Source organism: Cheilinus undulatus, linkage group 7 (assembly GCF_018320785.1).
Source record: "Cheilinus undulatus linkage group 7, ASM1832078v1, whole genome shotgun sequence".
Classification (NCBI taxonomy): Eukaryota; Metazoa; Chordata; class Actinopteri; order Labriformes; family Labridae; genus Cheilinus; species Cheilinus undulatus.
This window is the reverse complement of record NC_054871.1, coordinates 22,650,548-22,672,069: the sequence shown is the minus strand read 5'-3', so window position 1 is coordinate 22,672,069 and position 21,522 is coordinate 22,650,548. Positions and strand designations below refer to the sequence as shown.

Below are 21,522 nucleotides of genomic sequence, written 5' to 3'. Positions count from 1 at the left end.
TCTGCAGCATTATAAGTCTGGGGTTGTTTGGGGTACTACTGTAAAAAGTATTATTGTTCATGCTGGTCTGATGAACACAGATTTATTTATTGCTTGTCTTTTCCAATTGAGCTTCTGAATCAAATTCAAATATTCTTAATCTAATACATCAACCTGTCTCTAAGACTCACTCTTGACTAAGCTGCCTTTCTCTTAATAACAATAAAATATTGATGTCTTTCTAATATCTTTGAAGTACTTTTTAATGGACAGTACCTGTGTATGGGCTTAAAAGAGACACCAACTCTTTTAGTTTCTATGTGTCCAAAGTTAATTATGGTGTTCCCCATGGTTCTATAGTGGGACCACTTCTTTTAGCCTAATACAGGCTATGCCTCCTTTCAGAGCTTTACATGGGCTCATAGAAATACTGAGGTCCAAAAGCTGAGGGGTTCTGGAAACTTCACCTCAATTTTTTATATCTTTGATCTAAATTTGTACATTTTTCAATGTTTGGAGAGCAAAGGAAAACACTCATTTTAAACCATGCTATACAGTAGAATAAATTATCTGTTTTGTGTGATATTGTTGTGAAGTGATAACAGTTACAGTACCCAAGTATCTATCTGGTGGTCTGTACTGTACTGGAGGTTTGTATTTCTGTAAACTTAATTTCCCTCCAGTATATTTCCAACATAAAACACATACTTTGACTCCATATTATTTCATTTAAAGAATAGAAGACATAAGATAATGAGTACATTTTTCCAATTATTTCAGTCAGAACTGAAGTTATTGTTCTTGACTTGAAACACCTCAGAGAGACATTTTGTAATGAAATACTGTAACAGCCCTGGAGGACATTAACCCAGCATTCAGCACCACACACTTTTAAACCTTTATTCAAGTGAAGTTTTATTTATTGAAACAAATATAAGAAAGATTGTGTTGCAGTTTTTCATACTTAAAAAAGAATCCTAAAGTTTTGCCTGAAAATGTCAAAAAACTTTAGCTTAGAGTGTTTTTGGTTCTCTGTGAGTCCTATAAACACGCTTTAAAAATTCATTAAATCTTCTTACAAAGACCCAGACTTACACATTAGATAAAAATAAGTGAAGAAATAATCAGAAGACTGGGGTTTATTGCTTGAAGAAACTTTATTTTTCATTCCTGTTTGCAAAATAGTTTTCAAAATACTTTTGCAACACCACAATTTGTTTGAAGCAAACTAGAAACTAAAAATAATATGAGTGAAACCATGCACTTGTTTTTTTTTTTTACAGAAATATGAAAGAGGAAGCAGAAAAAAGTAACAGATTTGCAGAGTGGTAAAATATTCTCTAAACTTTTGAAACAAGCAAAACAACCACAAAAAGAGTACATGGCATTATAAATATCTCACCGTATATAAGAACAACCTGGTTATAGATTCATATTTTCTTGTAGTTATTTTACATTAAGAATATCATATATTATAACCTCAGGTCTCAAAAGTAGCTACTGGGTACTTAAAATAAATTTTAAATGACTTACTTTTTACTTTTACTTGAGTAGATTTATAGATCATCACTTTTACTTCTGCTTAAGTACATTTTATCCAAAGTAACTTTACTTTTACTTGAGTTCAATAGTTTAGTACTTTTCCCACTTCTGTCTTGGACAGATGCCTTGCATACAGGCCTCACAGTGAGCGGGCTCATGGGGACTCTGTGCATCAAAGCTTCTGAAATGCCGGACTTTTCTGCCCACATCTTCATTGTAACATTTCTTTCTGATCTGCTCCACCAGATTCTCCAGGAGAATGGCGATGTTCCCAGAGCTGATGCTGGGCTTCTCCATTGGACCGTCGTCGCATGTCTTGCACTTCTGATGGAGAGGTTTGGCCTTGACGATGCCCTGTCTATACGACAGGCGCATGTGGAAGACAACCATTGCCTTGTTGGAAGCCCAGACTCTCCCACATTTGCTGCATCTGAACCTGGAAAAGAACACCAGGATCTAGGTTAAAGAAATGACAACCAAAGATCCACGACACAGCTGAAATTTCAGGTTTGACTCATAAATATACTTTTAGGAACAGCCTTGCTATGGAAAAAAGGATATGGTCAGAATCAAAACTGGACAATGTTACTTTGTAAACATCTTAAGTGGTTAGGTGGAAGAATTCCTAGATAGAAGGAGGAAGGAGATAATGACTTACTTGTTTGATGGTTGTGCACACTAATGAGGAAGTGCTGCATTGCCTATTACTTCTATGACAAGTCTGCAGGAGCTCCACTAGAGTGTGCTAATGCTACATGTCAAATACCAGCATTAGTACAGCATTAATGAGAAAACATTAGGTCTGAGTATTGTATTGTGTGCACCAGGCAATGACTATTGCACAAAGAAGCAAAATTAAAATAAACTAATTGGACTTAAGGGGCTCCGTAAGATACAGATATTTTTACTTGAAATGGACACAGCTCTTTATAAACCCAGTGAACTTTCTGATGGTTAACCTGCATGTTCATCCCTGTTTAACTGTCCTTTTCACTGACCTTGCACAGGTGCTCCTGACACTCATCTTCCAGCCCTTGTTTGGGTATTTTGGAGCAAGACTCTCATCAAACTCCAGACGCCAGTTGTCTCCATCTTTAAGAATCTTCGTTTTATTTTCAAAGATCCGGGTCCAATCGGAATGTGCCATCTTATCAGTGTGAGAAGAGTGGGCAGCAGACAAACAGGCAAAACAAGCTCAGCTGATCTGCACTGTACACAAACAGCCGAGCAGAATGACTCACTCAGACTGATAGACTTTCACTTTATACCCTCCAACCGAGAGTTTGGGGAAATGAAACTCAAATCATAACAATCGGTTTCCTTAAGTTTCGTTTTCCAGTGGTTTACTGTGAACTGAATGTGAACATGAGAAAATGATTGTATAATAACCTGATGATCTATTTATACACTACGAAGAAACACAGAGAAGAGAACCCTGTTTTTGAATAAGCTGTGGTAGTTAGGGTGTTAGCTTTTCATGCTCTAACAGGACAACATCACTATGAAATATGATTAGTGTGGATACTGAAACAAGATCACCTTATTTTCTTATATTTTAACATTTTTAAAGTGTGAATGCATTGTACTGTTTCCAGCCTCAGGAAAGGAAAAGAGCCCTCCTAATTTAGTGATATCAACACATGCACACGCTGCATTTGATACAGCCCCCTGGTCAACTTTCACTTCCTGGGCCTGGCTTCTGTCAGCTTTGGAGTGGCAAAAAAGGTCGCGGGTCTTATCATTGGATATTACTGTCCTTGTCCAATGGGCATATTTTACTATTAATATTACAAAAATAAAGGCTCAAATGATTTTAAGAAGAGGGAACATGCAACATAAATAAAAAAAAAACATTTTTTGGTTGCTTTGATAAGTTATAACAGAAAATTGTATTACAAATAAAGGGTAATAATTGCCAAAAAATTAGAATAGGTAATTTTATGTCTTATATCCATGGGCCCCTCAATGGCTCTGGGCCCAACCCCCCCCCCCCAGCAGTAGTCCAGTATGCTCTGTTTAGGAGTAAAATACAATTTCTTGCCCAACATGACTTCCTAAATCTCTCATCTCCTTTTTTCTCTTGTAAAAATTTGCATCAGTGTCTCCTACATGTTCTTTTCATGCCAAAAATCCAGTCTAATATGTTGATACACATTTTATATTAACATGAAACCCATTATTATTGATTCGACAACAGATAAAACACACAAGTTTATTGCTGATTAAAGCTTTATTAAACTTTTTTCATTTTAGAGACTATTTTTTTTAGCAAACATACTGATATGTGCAGAATTGGAGAACACTAAAACCTTAATGCAGATTATTATATAGATGTAGATTTTATATATAAGTTAACAGAGTGACCAAAAGAAAGCCATTTATAATGGAGGTTTTGCTATTATGAGCTAAAAATGTTGATAATAAATACAGGTGAACCTGGGAAAAGCATCCTTCATTAAGAGTATTACATATGCAATAACACACATATTTCTATTCCCATGCATCATATATTATTTTTCCCGATAAACCCTCACGTTTTCAGTTCTGTGTACAGATGCCCAGCCTGCAGGCCTCACAGTGAGAGGGCTCATGTGGATTGTTGACATCCAGCTTCCTGAATGGGCGGTTCCTTTTGCCCAAGTCTTCATGGTAGCATTTAATCCTGATCTTTTCCATCAGACTCTCCATGAGGATGTCAATGTTGTCAGATTCAACACTGGGCCTCTCCATCGGAGCATTGTAGCACCTCTTGCAATTCTGACAGAATCGTCTCACCTTCACAACACCTTGGCCATCTTTCAGCTGCATGTGGAAGACCACCATCACACGGTTAGAAGGCCAGGTTCTTCCACACCTTGAGCAGCGGAACCTTAAAAATACAAAAGAGGTAAGAGTCAGCCTCTTTGCAAATGAAAACCATCACTCAGAGTTAACACATAATTCATGAATACAGCTAAAGATCCTATCTTTGATTGACCATTTAAAATTAGGAATCAAATAGGTACTATATGTGGTTTGCAATGCTAATAGCAGCCTTTAAATGCTCCTTAACCAAAATCCACAAAACCTTTTAACAATATTTATGATCACATGACTTCAACCCATTTTATGAAAAATGTCAGTTAAGTGTTTAAAGTTTCTGATACTGGGTGTAAAGTGTGCTTATTTTTCAAATATTCATTACTAAATAAATGTCAGACAAAATATAAAAATACACACAAGTCCAAGTCATGCAAGTGCAACAAGACTGAGGCCATGGTCCAACACCTTACTGCTGTTAAGTATCCAGAGTGGCAAGAATCCCCATTAGCAGCAGCAGTAATATTCCTATGGTCATTTTTTGTGTCATATGTGTTTAAATAAAGTCCATTTTTTATTATTAAATCAGAAAGGATTTATATTTAAACCACGATTTAATGCACGTGTTTTTAGGATATAATGCCACACCTACAGGAAATAACTAAGTTACTGACCCTAAATCCACTATCATCCTGCTTTTTACAGAATTATACAGTAGATATTTTTCTATTTTTTTTTGTATTAGATTTGATTATTACATTTTATACAACTCTAACATTTAAATAACCTGTTTTTAAAAGACTGGATAAGGTAATATGTTATTTCTTTACCCTATAACAACATTTATCTTATGTTAACCATAATTATCACTTTAATTCCAAAATACATTTTCTAAATCTTGAGGTTTTTTTAAATTGTTTTTGGAAACAGCTTTTTCCCCATAGAAAATAGCATAATCAAAAGATGTAAATATAAAATCCACACAATTTAAATAGCACAGGTACTCAAAGCTTTATTAAATTATTATTTACTCATTTCTATAACTGCTCACTAAAAATACTATTTCCACCAACAATAATAGTAAACAGCAAATCATGCACTGACCTGGCACCTGTGTTCCTGATGTACTGCTCCCAGCCAAACTTTGGGCTGTTAGGGACAATACTGTCATCAAACTCAAGACCCCAGGAATCTCCTTTTCTTAGATTGCTTACTTTAATGTTAAAGATCCTTGTCCACTCAGATTCAGCCATCCCGTCAGTGTCAGCACAGCTGATGCCAGAGGAGGAAACAAACTCACAGCTGGTCTGGGCTGTTTATTAACAACTTGCGGTGTCTGGATGACTCAACATTCAGAGAAATGAAACTTAAAGTGAAAACCTGTTTTTTCTTTTCAGTTTTGGTTCTGGTCTGTAACTTGGCTAAACTATGAGAAAATATACCGGTCAAGCTCAAGAAATATCAAATTTCAAAAAATGTCTGCACAAGACAGCGGCTGTATGTCCACCCTGTTACCAGACATTCACATGAATTGCACAGTGACATTAAAATTTAAATTTTTGCGCTTTTTTTTTGACAACAATTTTTTAAATAAACAATTTTTTAAGACACCTTCTTTTTTAAGTTACAATGTAATTTCCACACACATCTTCTTCAATTAAAGGGAAATGAGATTGGATATGACTATGTTTTTATTGACTGCATTTTGGCACTTCATTTCCCACACATATTTACAAGGATAAACATAATAGTTTATTTTATTTTATTTTATTTTTTTTAAACATTTATTTATACTTAAACAATAAACAACTGACATGATTGATAGGGTGTATCAGGGAGGACACAAAGTTGTGATGAACAAATTTACAGAAATGTAAATGATTGCTACTTTTCTGCATCAAACTGTGCAAGTTCCTTATATTCATATATTACAATGTCATCTAGCAGACACTTTTATCCAAAGCGACTTACATCTGGGACAGGTGTTCCTGGCATGAAGAAGAACCTTGCCCAAGGGACCACACTGGACACTCATGCTCTGACTGAGATTTAAACACCCAACCACCCATACCACAGTCAATAATGTGAACCACTGAGCTACCCAACCACCTATATTAAGATGAACTTAACTATTTTGAAGAGACTATCTTGATATCAGACACTTCTGCAGCATGAGTGAAGTTATCCACTGAATTAGTCAGTCCCCACACCCAGTATCCTCCAGATACTTTAATTTTACACCCATAGTTAAAGGAGAGACCTCATTGTTGTGTTAAAAGTACATTTCAGTGTATTAAAAAAACCAATCCTTTGAGTGTTAAAAAAAATCAACACTACAAAATAGTTATATACACTTTCCAAAGATAGCACATATAAGGATATGGATTTTACATTTAATCCCAAAAAAGCGTTCACAATTTACTTAAGGTTAAGTCACATCTTATAATTACCAACATGGTTTGAGAGTCATATCCTCTTGTTGTTATTACACAATAAGGAAAGATGATATTTAACTGTGTAAGCCCCTTGGGTAACAAAAGTAGCTACTCAGTACTTTGGGTAAATAAATATTTACTTTACTGCAGAAGATTAATAGACCTGTTCTTTTACTTCAGCATCGTAGGTGGCGATAGTGCACCATGACTGTCCACTCACCATAAACACAGAAGAAGAAGTACCGGAACACAGCGTCGCTATGGTAACATGTAACGATTAGCTCGTTAGCAGCAGCTTTTCGTCTTCGTCTTTTGTTGTAGAAATAAAGTAAAATGACGGGCTCGGACACATATCTCATACGACCGAATCACCAGCACAAGTGAGTGGTTCAGTCATGTTAAATAAAAGATGTTAGCAGGATAATGTAGCGGGTTTTGTTCATAGCAGTGTCTATATTTTTAGCTAACTGTAAGCTAATAACGTTTACGCAGCTCGTCAGCTAACTTTAAGTGTTTATTTAATTTTATGTTAGCCTGTATGACCTGTCAGTGTTGTTTTTGCCCACTGTTGCAGGTTTAAGCCGACCATAGTTAAGGAGTGTATTCGTGAAGTTGTGAGGGAGAGACTGTCCGGAGTGCAGTATGACCCAGAAGAAGTACCCGAGCTCTCCCGTTCACTTGCGGAGCGTATTAAGGACAAAGTGAATGGTGAGTGGCGCTCAATTAAACCCAAAGAGAGGGAAAATATTCACAAGTTGTACATTTTTTGAATGATTCTTTGGAATGAATAAATGAAATTTACAGTTACAGGAAAAATATTCACCCCCTTGAATGTTTTCCCTTTTGCTGGTTTTATAAATCACTCATGATCAATATAATTTGTCTTTTTTGAAAAAGAAAAAAAATATTTCTACAAAGAGATGTAAATTAAACAAAAATATGTAAGGTAAAATAAGTGATTGCTTAAATATTCACCCCTTTAAAGTGACTGACCTAATTTAACAGAGGTCCATCTCCTGGAGTTCATTTAAATCTGTCATCAAGAATTGGAAGGCATGTCATAAATGTATAAATCTGCTTAGACCAGGCCATCCTCACAAACTCCGTGACCATGCAGGGAGAGTGGTGAGAAAAGCCACCAAGACACCTATGACTACTCTGAAGGAGTTACAAACTTAAGCAGCTGAGATGGGAAAGACTAGATCTGGACTAGACTTCACCACAATTCATGTGGGAGACTCAATGGTCAAGTGTAAGAAGTTATTTGGTCTGATGACACCAAAATTGTGCTTTTTGCCATCAGACAGCACACTGTGTTTGGCAGACACCAAACACTGCACATCACTACAATCACTATATCCACTGTGAAGCACGGTGGAGGCAGAATCATACTGTGGGGATGTTTCTTAGCAGCCGGTCCCGGAGGCCCTATAAAGCAGGAGGGTAAAATGAATGTGGAAAATCCTGGTGGACAATCTTATTCAGTCTGCAAGAGAACTATAGCTTGGGAGAAAATGTATTTTCCAGCAGGAAAATGACTCAGAGCATACAACAAATGCTTCACAGAACTGGTTTAAAGACAACAGGGTGAAGGTTCTAGAGTGGCCAAGTAAAGCCCTGACCTCGGTGCAATTGTGAATTAGTGGTTAGACTTGTAAAGGGCTGTTTACACCGAATCCCTGTGCAACCTGACAGAGCTTGAGCAGATTTGCAAAGAAGAATGGAATAAAATTGCAGCATCCAGATGTGAAAGCCTGATTGAGACCCACAGATTCATTGCTGTGGTTGCAGCCAAAGGTGCATCTACTAAAAAGGGTCTTGAAGGGAGTGACTATTTATGCAGTCACTTTTACATCATAATTTTACATCATATATTTTTATTTCATTGATATTATGCTGCAGAAATCTTTTTTTTACCTTGACATAAAAGAGTTTTTTTGTAAAAAAAAAATCAAAACAAAAAAATAAAAAAAATAACAAAACAGAAAAAAACAAGGCAAATTATACCAGCCATGGTTAATTTATAAACTCAGTGAAAGGGTAAAACATCCAAGGGGTGGATACTTTTAATCAGCACTGTTACAGTACTGGTGATAAGGCTCCATGGCTGACACCTGACAGCATAGCAAGCTTGTTCAAAGATTTACTTATGAATTCAATAAGACTTCATTTTTCTTCTTTAACAGATTCTGGGTTTGACAGATATAAGCTTGTGGTGCAGGTAGTCATTGGAGAACAAAGAGGACAAGGAGTCAAGTGAGTTGCTCTGTTGTTTTGGGAAAGCAGGCATAGCATGTGTTTCATTTGTTAACACAAACTGAAGCATACCACAGGATGTGTGCATAATATTGTATGCTTTGGATGCTCAGGCAGCAATAAAAGCCTTAAAACTGGCAACACGACAACAATACAACATAACCTTTTAAGTATTAGAACACATTTTAAAAACTAAAAGTACTGCTGTGCTGAAATTACATTAACCTAAAATTTGAAAAAAAATAAAATGTTTTTTCAAGAGAATGATTTTTTTTTTTTTTTTTACAAGAGTGAACAACTTTACATAAAGAGGGAAGATATAGTTGGGACTCATGGGGGGAAAATAATATCCAGATCAAATTTAAAGCAATAATTAATGCATTGTGTTATATTACCAGATCTAGTTTATAATGCAATACAGTCAAGACATCCTAGCTTTGGATAATGTAAAATTTGGTACAATTTTGTTTTACAGTAATAAATGCACAATCTTTGAGATACTCTCGTTCCCTTCTTCTGTTTGACCAGGATGTCTTCAAGGTGTTTGTGGGATGCTGACACAGACAACTATGCTGAAGATGTTTTCATGAATGTAAGTCTTTTTTCTTCTGGTTTTGTGGATTTAAGGGGAAACACACAGATTTTTAAAAAGTCAAGTTTTCTAAACTGAACTTGTTCCTTGTTTCTGTCCCTGTAGGACAGCTTGTTCTGTGCAGTGGCAGTTTTTGGAAGCTATTACTACTAAGGACTAAAGGATGAATGAAAGTTCCTTCAACTGAAGATGTTGGGTAACATTCAAACAAGACTGTTTATTGTCACCCTCTTGGAGCGGTGATTTGAACTGTGGTGCGCCTGTAGCTCTCACTTCACACAGACATTGTCCAGTGTACAGGCAATGATATCTGTGCTGATGCTTACAGGGTTTTAAATAAAGGACTTACTGGAATCACCTAACTTCCACTTCTTTGTGATGATCAAGTAATGAAGCTTTTTTTCCTTCAATACTTGTTCCATCACCTTGAAAGTTTGGGAATTTGTGCCAGAAATACCTACTGTAGTTCTACACAAGTCTCAAAAATGCAAAGTACCCATAAATCAGTATTTCTGTCAGGTAACATAATTAATTCAGGTTATTAAGATTCTTTGTGTTGATAAGAATTAAAATCATCGTAGAAGACAGTAGCAGTAGTATCACGTATTTTAGAATAGGTACAACTGCGTAACTGACTGAATGTGATCTCTGTTTGTTTGAAATGGCAGTGTGGCGGCAGTTGTTTTTACAACCACAAGTTTGTTGGTTTGGATTTGGAAGCTTTGCACCACCTTCCTCGGGTATTTTAGACCACCTTTAGGGGTGGCTTCCATTCCATCCCGGAGCCTCCAACCCCCACTTGGTACAGATGATTCTGTTTCTTATGTCAGTAACTTGGTGGTAGCATTCCATGTATACTTTACCTGCCGGCATCTTATTCCCCACTGGGATGTCCTGCACTGTCTCAGGGGCATCTTTGCACATTCTGAACCTTGGCTCCTGTCAGATACGGTAGACCTGGTCTCTATCAATTCTATGCTTAGGGCCTGTTCTTATGCAGCCATGATTAGTGCCGCTATGCTAGAATTCAGCATAGGCTTTTCTAGTCATTATGTTTTTCTTATCAGCCACTTCCTCAATCTGCCAAGGCTTGTCCTTCCAGAACAACTCCTCTGGCTCCTCAGTTTCTACTGGCTAAGATATTCATTAAGCAGGCTGTCACTGTGGGCCGTCTTTCAGATGTATTCTGCAAAAGTTAGACATAACTGTGACATAACTCTGCCATAACTACTAGACTACCAGCACCCCAACGACACTATTTTTGGATTAATTTTGTATTGTGATTAACCTCAAAATGTTTCTCTAAACTTAAGTATCGAGAATCGATTTAGAACGGTACTTTGAAGGCTGTAACATCATTTAAAATGTATCAAACTGTAATTTGATAAACACTGAATACACTTCCGTTATGTTGTAGAATAAATGAGTTATCATCACATTCAACACAGGCAGATCTACCCATAGCAAATGACATTATGTAGTATTTTGATAATTTTGTCACAAGAACCTCATTGTGTTCAAACAAGAAGTTACTTACAATGAATTTCAAGGTTTTAGCTCAGTTAGATGAGTTATACTCATTCAGTTGCATAGGCAAAACCAATATGATGTGCTACCCGAAGTGACCCAGATTAGATTGGTGCTGTGTGTGGGCTGAAAGGTCAGTTGTCATGTTGCTGTTAAGTGGACGAGGCTGTTCTACAGTAGGCTTCCTCTGGAACTGTGATCCTGATGTAGCAGGATATGCCTCCCAAAAAATCTGCTTGAGTGGTTTTCTTTGTTCCTTTGTCAGATTGCTCAGTTGGCTCTGCTCTAAATAAGAGTTTGGATGTCCTCCAATCAATCTCTTTTTCTCTTTAATTTTCTTCTTCAGACCATTTTTTGTTTTTGAAACTCTCTCAGAGATGGAGTTGGGAACTGAAAAGGTCACTGAGACTGGATTAAACTTGTGTCTCCACAAACAAAGCTCTACCTCTTTGTCATGACCTTGGACAAGAATGAGTTCACTGTTAAGCATGTCAGGTGTAGCATATTAACTAAGACCGAAGATGTTTTAAGCAGAACACAATCACTAAGTTGTTACATGGTGAAATAATTATTCAAATATTACTGAAATTATGCTCAAAATAGCTAAATTATATTAAAAAAAAAAAACAGCAATTAGAATAAAATCTCTGCATGTCTCCATTCATCCTGTTTGGGCTTTTTGCCTCTTTGTGGAATCAGGAGTCTTAAATTCATAAAAGACCCTTTTCATTTCAGAATGTCTTTGACAAGGACAAAATTGACTTAAGTGTGATTATCAGTGCTTTCATTATTAATAGAAGGGACAGATGGTTTCTTTTGAAAATGAGTTAGAAAACCATGATGGGAAAACACAGGATCAGTACTTTTCAGTGTATGCCAAGAGGGCAGAAACCCCAACAAAACACAGCATAAGCAGCCATGAGGAAATCTGACTGTCCAAGTCACTTATCCCATTGGTTCCCAACCTGGGGTCTAGGACCTTTTTGTCTTTTCTGAGGTTATTAAAACTAGGTTTAGTCATTCTATCTAGAATCATGATGAAACACTTATGAATAGTTCATACAAAGGTACGTATTTTGGTAAGAACACTTGTGTTTTGGGTTAGGTTGTTCTACTTTAAAGGATTAAAACAATCCAGATTTATGTATTTTTGATAGAAATACATCACTTTTTTTCCCACATGGGAGGCCACAGCTCTTCTTAGATATGAGCATGGGGGGCTCAGTGGATAAAAGGTTGGGAACCACTGGCTTATTTGATCAGTCCTTGATCTTTTGTCAAACTGGAAGTAGTTTCTGACCTGCCATATTAAAGACCTTTCAACGCTCTTAAACTGGTAGGAAGAAAGAGGATCGAGGACCCAGAACTGGGATTCAAGAGCAAATGCTCAAAAACACACCAGTACAGACTTCCCCCGACTCTTTAAATTGAAAAGCATGCCCCCTTATTGGGTATCACTGATTTGACGCTGCTGCACAGTGGACCTAAAACAGACACAGATACTTAACAGATAATAAACAGAACCAATTTTGGAAGAGTTGATATGACGAGGGATGTTAAAAAGTGTTTGAACTTAATATTAAAAGTGAAATATCGTGCATAATTTTAATCAAATTCATTAAACAGTCTATCAATTTGGAGTTTAATATTTGATTTGTTTCCAAATTTACCATCAAATATGAAACATGCTAAAGGTCTAAAAATCAGAAGATTCAAATAAATATTTCCTTTAGTGGTCAGTTATTTTCTGGATTTATTGTATTATGAAGAGAATTAACATCTGACAGAGCTGGAGTCTGTTTGTCATTAAGAAACACAATTTACCATTCATCAGGGTGTCAATAAAGTTTAGGCCAGACAGATTGTTAATGAATGACATGTTTGATTATTTTTTATGTTAACAATATTCTCCTAATGTTACACCTAAAAAATAGTCTATTTTTTCGTTGTTCATGGCACTCTAACAGAATTGGTGCTAATCAAACACAGACCGCACAGTCAGATGAAATGTTGGTAGTTTACACATCAAATTGTAAGGCTAGTAAGTATTTTTATAAAGTCTTTTTTTGGTAGAAACAGTCCGTATGTTTTTTTAATTGACTGCAGGTTTCTCCTCAGGCACGTGTGTTTGTGATCACACATAGACTGAAACCAAGCACTGTTATCGTGGATATTTTATTAGAATAAATACAGTGCTTATTTTAGCAGACACAAACAGCTGTTTAAACCTCCTGGCAGCTAATTGATGATCAGCTGGCACTGCCATCGCAAAATGACTGTAGAGGAAAGGACATCTCATATCTGTTAAAACATATTTCCTCAGTCCTCCACTTTGTTTCCTTCTATCTCTCCATAATAGTCATGGACATAACTTTAGAGACATGAGATGTACCCCAATTATTCTAAAACCCTGAAAACAGCTTCACAGCTGCTGATTATGCAGCTGCTTGAAAATACACAGAGATTTGAGACCTTGGAATATAACAGTAAAGGGCAATGAACACTCTCTGTAGGAATAAGGGAAACACAAGGACACGTCTTAAAAAGCACTTGGACAAAATATCTGGTATTTCTTGCAAAGGGGTTAAATATCAAAAATGTTGGCCCTGTTGCAAAGATAATTCCTTACAAGTATGTTGAATCCTTGTTGAATCCTTGCTTTCATGCACCCACTTTGATAGCAGATTTAGCCAAGTTTGCATGCATTCAGCAAGAGATGATTAAGGATAGTGACATAGGAGCACTGCTGTAGATTAAAATTGAATTTGTTTCAGAGGAAGTCTCATGGAATCAGGCCAATCATGTGTAAGAAAATCAATCACTCTTGTTTCTAGGTTAAGGCAAGAACAAGAATCTCAAGCGTATTCTGCATTTCTTAATTGTACCAGCAGGTGCGTGAAGTCTAAGCCTGGATGATTAGAAGATGTAATCAATCGGCTTGCATCAACACTTTATGCATGACAAAACTAAGCTATTTTCAGACATCTTGTTCATGCTTAACTCCTTGAGCATGAAATTGACTCTGAACAGCATGCCTTACTTGTGTGTGCAAAACCTCAGCACAGTAGAAGATACGGAGCAGGGGAATAAAGGCAGAGAGAGCTTTGACCTCTGGGGAAAAAAATGACAGTATCAGTCCTGTGTTGCCATACCATCCAATCTCTTTTCTTCACTTTTATGGTCGAAAACCAGACAATGATGCCCGTGGAGACAAATCCAAAATGTCCAACATGGAAATGAGCAGACCATCCACTGGGAAGACAATTGACAGATTAATGGGTAGGACTGATTTTCTAGCACGCTGGCATTGGTACATTTTTGACACTCTGTCATCCTCGTACACGTAAATGCTTGGAAGCAGTTGAAGCCTGCAGAAGCCAGAAAAAGAAGTGACAACAGGAGGTACTTTCAGGCACAGCTGGTAACCTCTCTCATTGAAATTATTCCCCTAAAGAAAGGCAGAGCAGCTCTGGATAGGAAAGAGCACAAATCTACATACTGCCCATCATACCCACCTCCTGATGTTGATAATAATGGGAGCTTACCTATAAAGGCTGAAAATAGAAGCTGCTATAAGCATAACAAGGGAAAATATGTATGCGTCATCTCCATGCATGAATGATGATTTTGTTTGTCTCACATCAGATTTTTTGGGGACTTAAAGGCACAAAAGCTTTCACTTTACTTTGATATTTTTCCAAATAATTCCGTTTCCATGCAAATATTGCAATATATCTATCTAAATTGGAGAATTAGATTATTTTAAATGGTTCTGCATTTGTAAAGAACATATGTTTGTGGGGTGAGCAGCAGAGCTAAGTAGTTGGACTGCGCCAATGAAAAATTTGCAAAATGTTCTCTGCCAATGCCAAACAGCGTATTCTGCTTTTGACTCTTGTTTGGCGGACTGGATGACTGAAGTCTGCAGAAATAAGGCATAACAATGTATTCATTATGTAAACAGGAGCCTCAGTAGCATGTGGAAGAACCAAACAGCCACAGCAGCCTGACACCTCCTCTTCATGCTGGCCACCAGCCTGGTCACACACTGCTGCTGTGGGATGGAATGCCATTCTTCACCAGCATTTGCCACAAGTCAGCCAGTGTGGTTGAGAGGGTCGTCCTGCAAACCTTGACTGCAGATAGAAGACAGCCTACAGTTCTCAAGTGCTGACAGGGTGAGGAAACTGTCTTCTTGGGGTGTCGTCGTCTTGGGACGCCCACTTCGCAGCCTGTCTTTGATATCCTCCTTATATGGAACTTGGCCTAACTTAACTTCTTTCTAGCCAGTCCTTCATTGCTTTCAAGCTCTGTCTCCTTCAAATAAAGTGAAGTAATACTTCTGAAAACCAGCATGGCAGTGGACAAATGTCAAACTTAAGGCTTCATCTTCGCAGGTGATAACTAATGGATGACTTCACGGTGACCATGCCCTTTTATATATTCTGTGCTTAAAACCTAAACTGTAACATCTGTAAAAACAGCGTGGTTAAACAAAGTGAATTTGATATGTCATCTTAAAGGCTTTATTTCTGTCTCTTGATTTAGAAAGTGAAGAAATAAAGAAATAAATTATGACAAGCAGTGGAAATGGCAGGAATTTAAATCCTGAATATTTTGCAAGAATATTTTGGGAGTTTCGGCCTTTTCCAAAACAACAGTCAATTACTGGCGAACCCCATGTTACATCCCCTGTACTTTGTAGACCATTTGCTACATCTTTTCCTCAGAGGTATACTTCAATATTTTTGAAGTGGGGTTTTATGAGGTACTTGCTGATAGAAAGCTATTTAGTCCGTCATTATGGACCTTTTACAGAGGAAGAGAGGGCATGCAGGCCAACTATGGCTATGCAAATGGAAGATGAGAGTTATTTGCTGAGGTAAATATACACCATATTAAAAAAAAAAAAAAAACACAGTGCTTTATTTTTTCCTATGACAAGCCACTATGTTTCAGCACACCATATATATTCCTTCCTCTTTCACCAATGCATTGATCAGCTCCTTGGGTCTACAGGCCTTCAAAGAGACAGCAAATACAACCTTTTTTTTTTTTCTTTTTACAGAGAATGTTACATAACATTTAATAAGAATACAAAAGAATACTGGTATGGACCAGAGTAGAAAGAGGAAGAACCAGAACATTTTTCTGAGACTAGATAACATGCTCTTGTACATGATTTCTCTGTGTTAAATGGACAAACGCTCACAGAAGACTCAGAAAATGTCAGCTGTGCTCTAACAGCCTGTGCTTTTTTAGGGGTTTGTTAAGAGTTTTTCTACAAATGTTCAAGAAATTTGTGTTCATTTGGTACAGCAGTGCAAGCACTCACTCAATTTGTGAGTTTTCCATTCTTAAAATTTTCCAAGGCTCTACAGGACAGACTGCCACTGTCAAACACAGGGATATTTCTTATTGTCAATGCCAAGGCTCTGTTTGCTGAATCGAAAATGCACATTCTGCTGTCGATTCTGCAAACCATAATTAAATTATCATCCTGGTGATTATTAATGGTGGGTTCAGGTGTCCTTCATCATGTCCCACATTATTATAATACACTTGAGGTTTACTGGTTTGCTGTTGGTTTGTGTGACCAGGCCTGCCCACAGAATTGGCTGAGCCCCTGAAAAACCCATAGATTAGGCCCTTCCCAGTTGTGATTTATTCATGAAATCAGTGCATGTGTGTTGAATCAGTAGCATCGGTGCTAGTGCCATGGCTAACAGCTACTTCATTTTGGAGCTAAATAGTGTGTCAAGCTATTATTGAGTTCTGATTAAAATTATTTATTTATTACATTTTTAAACCCCTTTTCATCACAGTCTCTGCTTATTGTGCCACATTTGTTTCCACATTAAACTCACTTTTGCAAGTTTAAGACATTTTTTGCTATTTTTGTCCTTTTCTCTAGCCACCAGTCTTTACCACTTTTAGACAATTTTTTTTACCCCTTAAACTGCTTCTCACTGTTTTTGCCACCTATTTTTGCCACTTTTAGCCCACTTTTGGCACACTTTTTTTTTTAAACTAATTTACACCATTTTAATGCCCATTTTTGCCACTTTTTCCTTTTTACCAATATTTGCTGCTTTATCCCTTTTTGCCTCTTTAAACCTATTTTTTGCCACCTTTCACTGTTCCTCCCCACTTTTTTTTTTTTTACCATTTTTCACACAATTTTTCTGCCAACTTTAGCAAATATTTGCCACTTTAAGCCATTTTGACCACTTTTTAACAGCTTTTCACCATTTTAACCACCAATTTTTGCCAGTTTTTTCCATTAACACGTATTTTCTGCTTTATCCCTGTTGCCTATTTTAACCTATTTTTGCCACTTTTTTAAAATCACTTTTTTTTACTACTTTTTTCCTGCCCGTATTGTCACCTTCAACCCTTTTTTGCCACTTTTTAACTGCTTTTAACAATTTTTACCACCAATTTTTGACACTACAAGCCAATTTCTTGCCACTTTTTGCTTATTTTTGCCACATTTACCCATTTTAATGTGTCTTTTTACAATTATTCAACTATTTTACATTAAAATTGCTTCAGTTTCTTCTACTTTATTCTCTGGTTTCTTGATGTTTGTGCACATTGTGTTTTAGCTATGAAGTCTGTCAGTACTTATTAAATGGTTTAGTCAGTGTGCCCATCCACATCATTAACATCACCAATAAAAGGGTCATTCTGTTTTAAGAAAATAGGTTAACATCTTGAAAATCTTATGAAAATCACATGTGACTCTCAGCAGGTGCAGTGTCAGTCACTGTGGATGAGACTGATGAGAGAGAGTTGCTGAGATGTTTTCTGACTTTAACCTGTTGAGACTGAAGTCTCTCCTTCAGCTGTAGCTCTTTCTCTCTGTCCCTCATGGATCATCTGGCCTGACATGACTGGTCATTGGGACTGCTTAGGGTCCCCTAAGCAGTCCTCTTTTATTAGTATTAGTAGAAATTAGTATTTCAATTATTATATCATTAATGCTAGCAAATACTGCTGTGTGATGGATGTCAGACAAGAAGATTAACAGCATGCAGCCTTGTTTTTACATTTGTCACAACCAATATTCTCAGAAAATGAAACAACATAATGAGATTTTATGGAAAAAAACAAACAAACAAAAACTTATTAGGCATACAAGACAAAATCTGTATGATATGACTGCTTGACCACAGGGGGCGCCAAAATCAACACAAAAAGAGTTCGACAGAAAAGTGTTTAGTTTTGTCAGTTAAATCTTTCAATGACAAAGGTGCAGCATTTCACTGATATTGCACATGGCAGTTTGGAACATTTTCTGTATTATTGTACTTCATGCAATTCTTTATCATTTCTAAAGTGTTTTTAGTTTCTAGACTGGTACATAACTAGCCTCAGTGAAAAATTGTTAATTGTGACTGCGCTTTGCATTTGCTGCTGCTGCTATTTGGCAAAATCCACCTGCTTCAAATTTAGACCTAGTAAGTGAGTTAATAATTCACTTTTATGGAATTGATTAGACATTTTTATTCTGTTCTTTTTCCAACAAGGCTAATTTTGCAACCATTTCAATGATTCTAAGACCACTCTGAAGATAACCTTAAACTCTAATTCATGTAATTTTCTGTCAGAACCTTATGTGAGGAGGAAGCATTGTTGCAGAGAGTGATTTAACTCTACTGAGGAAACATCTTTACCTTTGAGTCCATTTTGACGGTATTTGGTTTCTATAGCAGCATCTTATGACTCAGTACCAAGTGATATCAGACACATTCTTAAAGTCCTTATGTTCTCCTTGAATTGCACCCTTGAAACAAATCTCTGTCATTTTGCCAATAAACATTCTCATAAACACACACAATGTCAGTGAAATAAAAATATGTAATGTGAAATAATTCATAGCATAAAATTCACCCCCTTTAAAGTGAATGACCTAGTTCATAAGGGGTCCAGCCAATCGGTGCTAGTAGTCTCATAATGAGTGAAATGGGGATCACCTGATTGCAGTGAATGTGTCTCAAGTAATTGTAGTATAAAGACACCTCTTTCTGGATGGTCCAGTCACCAGTTAATCAGTATTCCTGGCTACAGTAACACAATGAAGACAAAGGAACACTCCAAGTAACTCAGAGAAAAGGTTATTGAAGAGTATAGGTCAAGGGATCGATACAGAAGAATTTCCAAGGCTTTGAACATCCCTCGGAGTTCAGTTAAATCCATCATCAAGAAATGGAAGGAATATGGCACGTGTAAATCTGCCACGGTTGAAGTAAATGCATATCAACTATTGGCTAGAGTTCGCCAAAAGCCATGTGGGAGATGTGAAGGTCAAGTGGAAGAAAGTTCTTCAGTGTGATGAGACCAAAATGGTACTTTTTTTGCCATCAGACAAGATGCTATAGCAGACATCAAACATTGCACATCACCACAAACACACCATCCCCACTGTGAAGCACAGTGAAGGCAGCATCATGCCATGGGGATGCTTCTTGGCAGCACACCCTGAAAGCATTGTAAAGGTTGAGGGTAAAATAAATCCAGCAAAATATGAACTTTCCTGGTGGACAATCTTATTCGGTCTGCAAGAGAACTGTGGCTTGGGAGAAGCCATAATTTTTCCAGCAAGACAATGACTCAAAGCAAACAGCAAAAGCTACACAGAAATGGTTTAAAGACAACAAGATAACAATCCAACAGAGAATTTGTGGCTGGACTTGAAGAGGGCAGTTCATGGCTGATCCCTGTGCAAACTGACAGAGCTTGAGCTGTTTTGCAAAGAAGAATGGAGTAAAATTGAAAGGTCCAGATATGCAAGCTTAATAGAGACCTATCCACACAGACTCAGAGCTGTGATTGCAGCCAAAGGTTCATCTACTAAATACTGACTTGATGGGTGTGAATATTTGTGCAGGCACTTATTTTAGATTACATATTTTTATTTTATTGGCATTACTTTGTAGAAGTTGATTGGTTTATTAAACCATTAAATGGTAAAACATCCAAGGGGGTGAATACTTAATAAAGATCCTGTATGGACCATCTGAGCCTCTACATAAACCGAGGGAGGCACTTCCCCATCTCTGTAAATACAGTGCTGAGAACAACAAACCCAGGGGGAATATAATCCCACTGTTAGTCATAATTCAGTTATGTAGCGTATTTTTGATATCTGATAAATGGCATACTTTAACAATCCAATACACAGACTGTTTTTGCAGGAAAACTCTTAACCTTATCATAAAATATTGAATTTAACACTTAAAATCAGACCATCATGTGTCCATCATGCCCCAAACTGTACTGTGATACATTTGCTTTACTCCCCCCCCCCCCCGCCTTTTTCCCATTTTCACCTGCTGATAAGTGCCACTATAGTAGACTACATATTGACATGACAATTTCACCTGGTGTTTGTTTTCTTCTTCTACTGGTGTTCTTGAAAACATAGTTTCACTGCAGAGTTAAGCTTCAGTCTGTGCTGTTCCAGATGGATTTGAGTGAAGTTAGTGTGTCTCAGTGTTCAATCTACAGATGGACTCTGCTGAGAGCTGTGCTTGTGCATTCCTGATACCTTATTACCCAGTCTTCAATCTGCCACTGGGGAGAGCTAGTACAGAGATGATTGCTAGCTGTGATTTAGAGTAAAGATATTTCAGTGGGGCTTAGTGTTGCTCCAAGATTTGCAGACACGCATCAGACCAGCTGTTTCAAGACTTTGAAGCATCTGGTGCTGTTTAAGTCATATAAACAGCACATAAGTCTTGAGGTTTCATTTAAAGCACACGTTTGAAGTGAAATAATGGTGTCTGATACAGTGCATTTCTAATTTTCAGTTATGTGGCCTGCATGAAGGGCTGAAGGAAGGAAAGGGCTTAGGACAGTGGCTACCATTGACCACCATGTGGAGCTTCAGCACCAGCATTTTCATTCTTCATCTCTTCAGCATTTAGATCCCATGATAACTGTAGAAAAACTGAGATATTAATTTGAAAAACTGGATGTTTGGGATCACGTTACCTTATCTACACTGTGGTACTATCAAAATTTAGATAAACAGCAAAGTCCTTGCCAGAACTTTAGTGATGTTTACAAACCTGTAATGTTAGTACGATATTTTTTGTCAGCATTATGAGTTCAATGCTACTGTCAGCTGTAACCTGGGGGAATGTCTATGAGCATTAATGGGCAGGGACAGATATATTAAACACCAGCTGTTAGTGGAAGCAGGGGGCACAGAAAAACACACGAAAAGCAGACCCTGTCTACTCTAACGTCAAAATTAGAAATGCACAGGGAGCAGGTGGCCTAGTGATTTAAGGCACTCCCCATGTACGCGGGCAGCCCAGGTTCGAATCTGGCCTGAGGCCCTTTACCGCATGTCTCTCCCCCCACTCTTGACCCTGTTTCCAA

The 21,522-nt window shown here is 37.3% G+C and overlaps 3 protein-coding genes across 4 annotated transcripts in view; 1 reads left to right on the top strand and 2 right to left on the bottom strand.

The window, feature by feature from the left end:
- Nucleotides 1–1,117: 1,117 nt before the first annotated feature.
- On the bottom strand, nucleotides 1,118–2,783 carry LOC121512479 (receptor-transporting protein 3-like). The gene is made up of 2 exons (XM_041791762.1): nucleotides 2,520–2,783; nucleotides 1,118–1,957 (listed from the first exon to the last, which is right to left on the bottom strand). Exons 1-2 carry the CDS (start codon nucleotides 2,666–2,668, stop codon nucleotides 1,612–1,614), a joined length of 495 nt encoding a protein of 164 aa, XP_041647696.1. The 5' UTR covers nucleotides 2,669–2,783; the 3' UTR covers nucleotides 1,118–1,611.
- A 961-nt stretch (nucleotides 2,784–3,744) lies between these two features.
- LOC121512614 (receptor-transporting protein 3-like) lies at nucleotides 3,745–5,596 on the bottom strand. Its single transcript, XM_041791972.1, has 2 exons — nucleotides 5,425–5,596; nucleotides 3,745–4,390 (listed from the first exon to the last, which is right to left on the bottom strand). Exons 1-2 carry the CDS (start codon nucleotides 5,571–5,573, stop codon nucleotides 4,060–4,062), a joined length of 480 nt encoding a protein of 159 aa, XP_041647906.1. The 5' UTR covers nucleotides 5,574–5,596; the 3' UTR covers nucleotides 3,745–4,059.
- A 1,411-nt stretch (nucleotides 5,597–7,007) lies between these two features.
- The window catches only part of dynlt2b (dynein light chain Tctex-type 2B), a 47,235-nt gene continuing 32,720 nt past the window's right edge, over nucleotides 7,008–21,522 (top strand). Inside the window, exons 1-5 of one of the 2 annotated variants that reach the window (XM_041792322.1) lie at nucleotides 7,008–7,135; nucleotides 7,330–7,463; nucleotides 8,942–9,011; nucleotides 9,540–9,603; nucleotides 9,709–9,799. In XM_041792322.1, coding sequence (XP_041648256.1) covers nucleotides 7,089–7,135; nucleotides 7,330–7,463; nucleotides 8,942–9,011; nucleotides 9,540–9,603; nucleotides 9,709–9,756 — 363 coding nt within the window. In that variant the 5' untranslated portion in view covers nucleotides 7,008–7,088 and the 3' untranslated portion in view covers nucleotides 9,757–9,799. Of the gene's footprint in view, nucleotides 7,136–7,329; nucleotides 7,464–8,941; nucleotides 9,012–9,539; nucleotides 9,604–9,708; nucleotides 11,880–21,522 lie in introns of those variants that run through there. The other variant, XM_041792321.1, reaches the window with a different exon arrangement.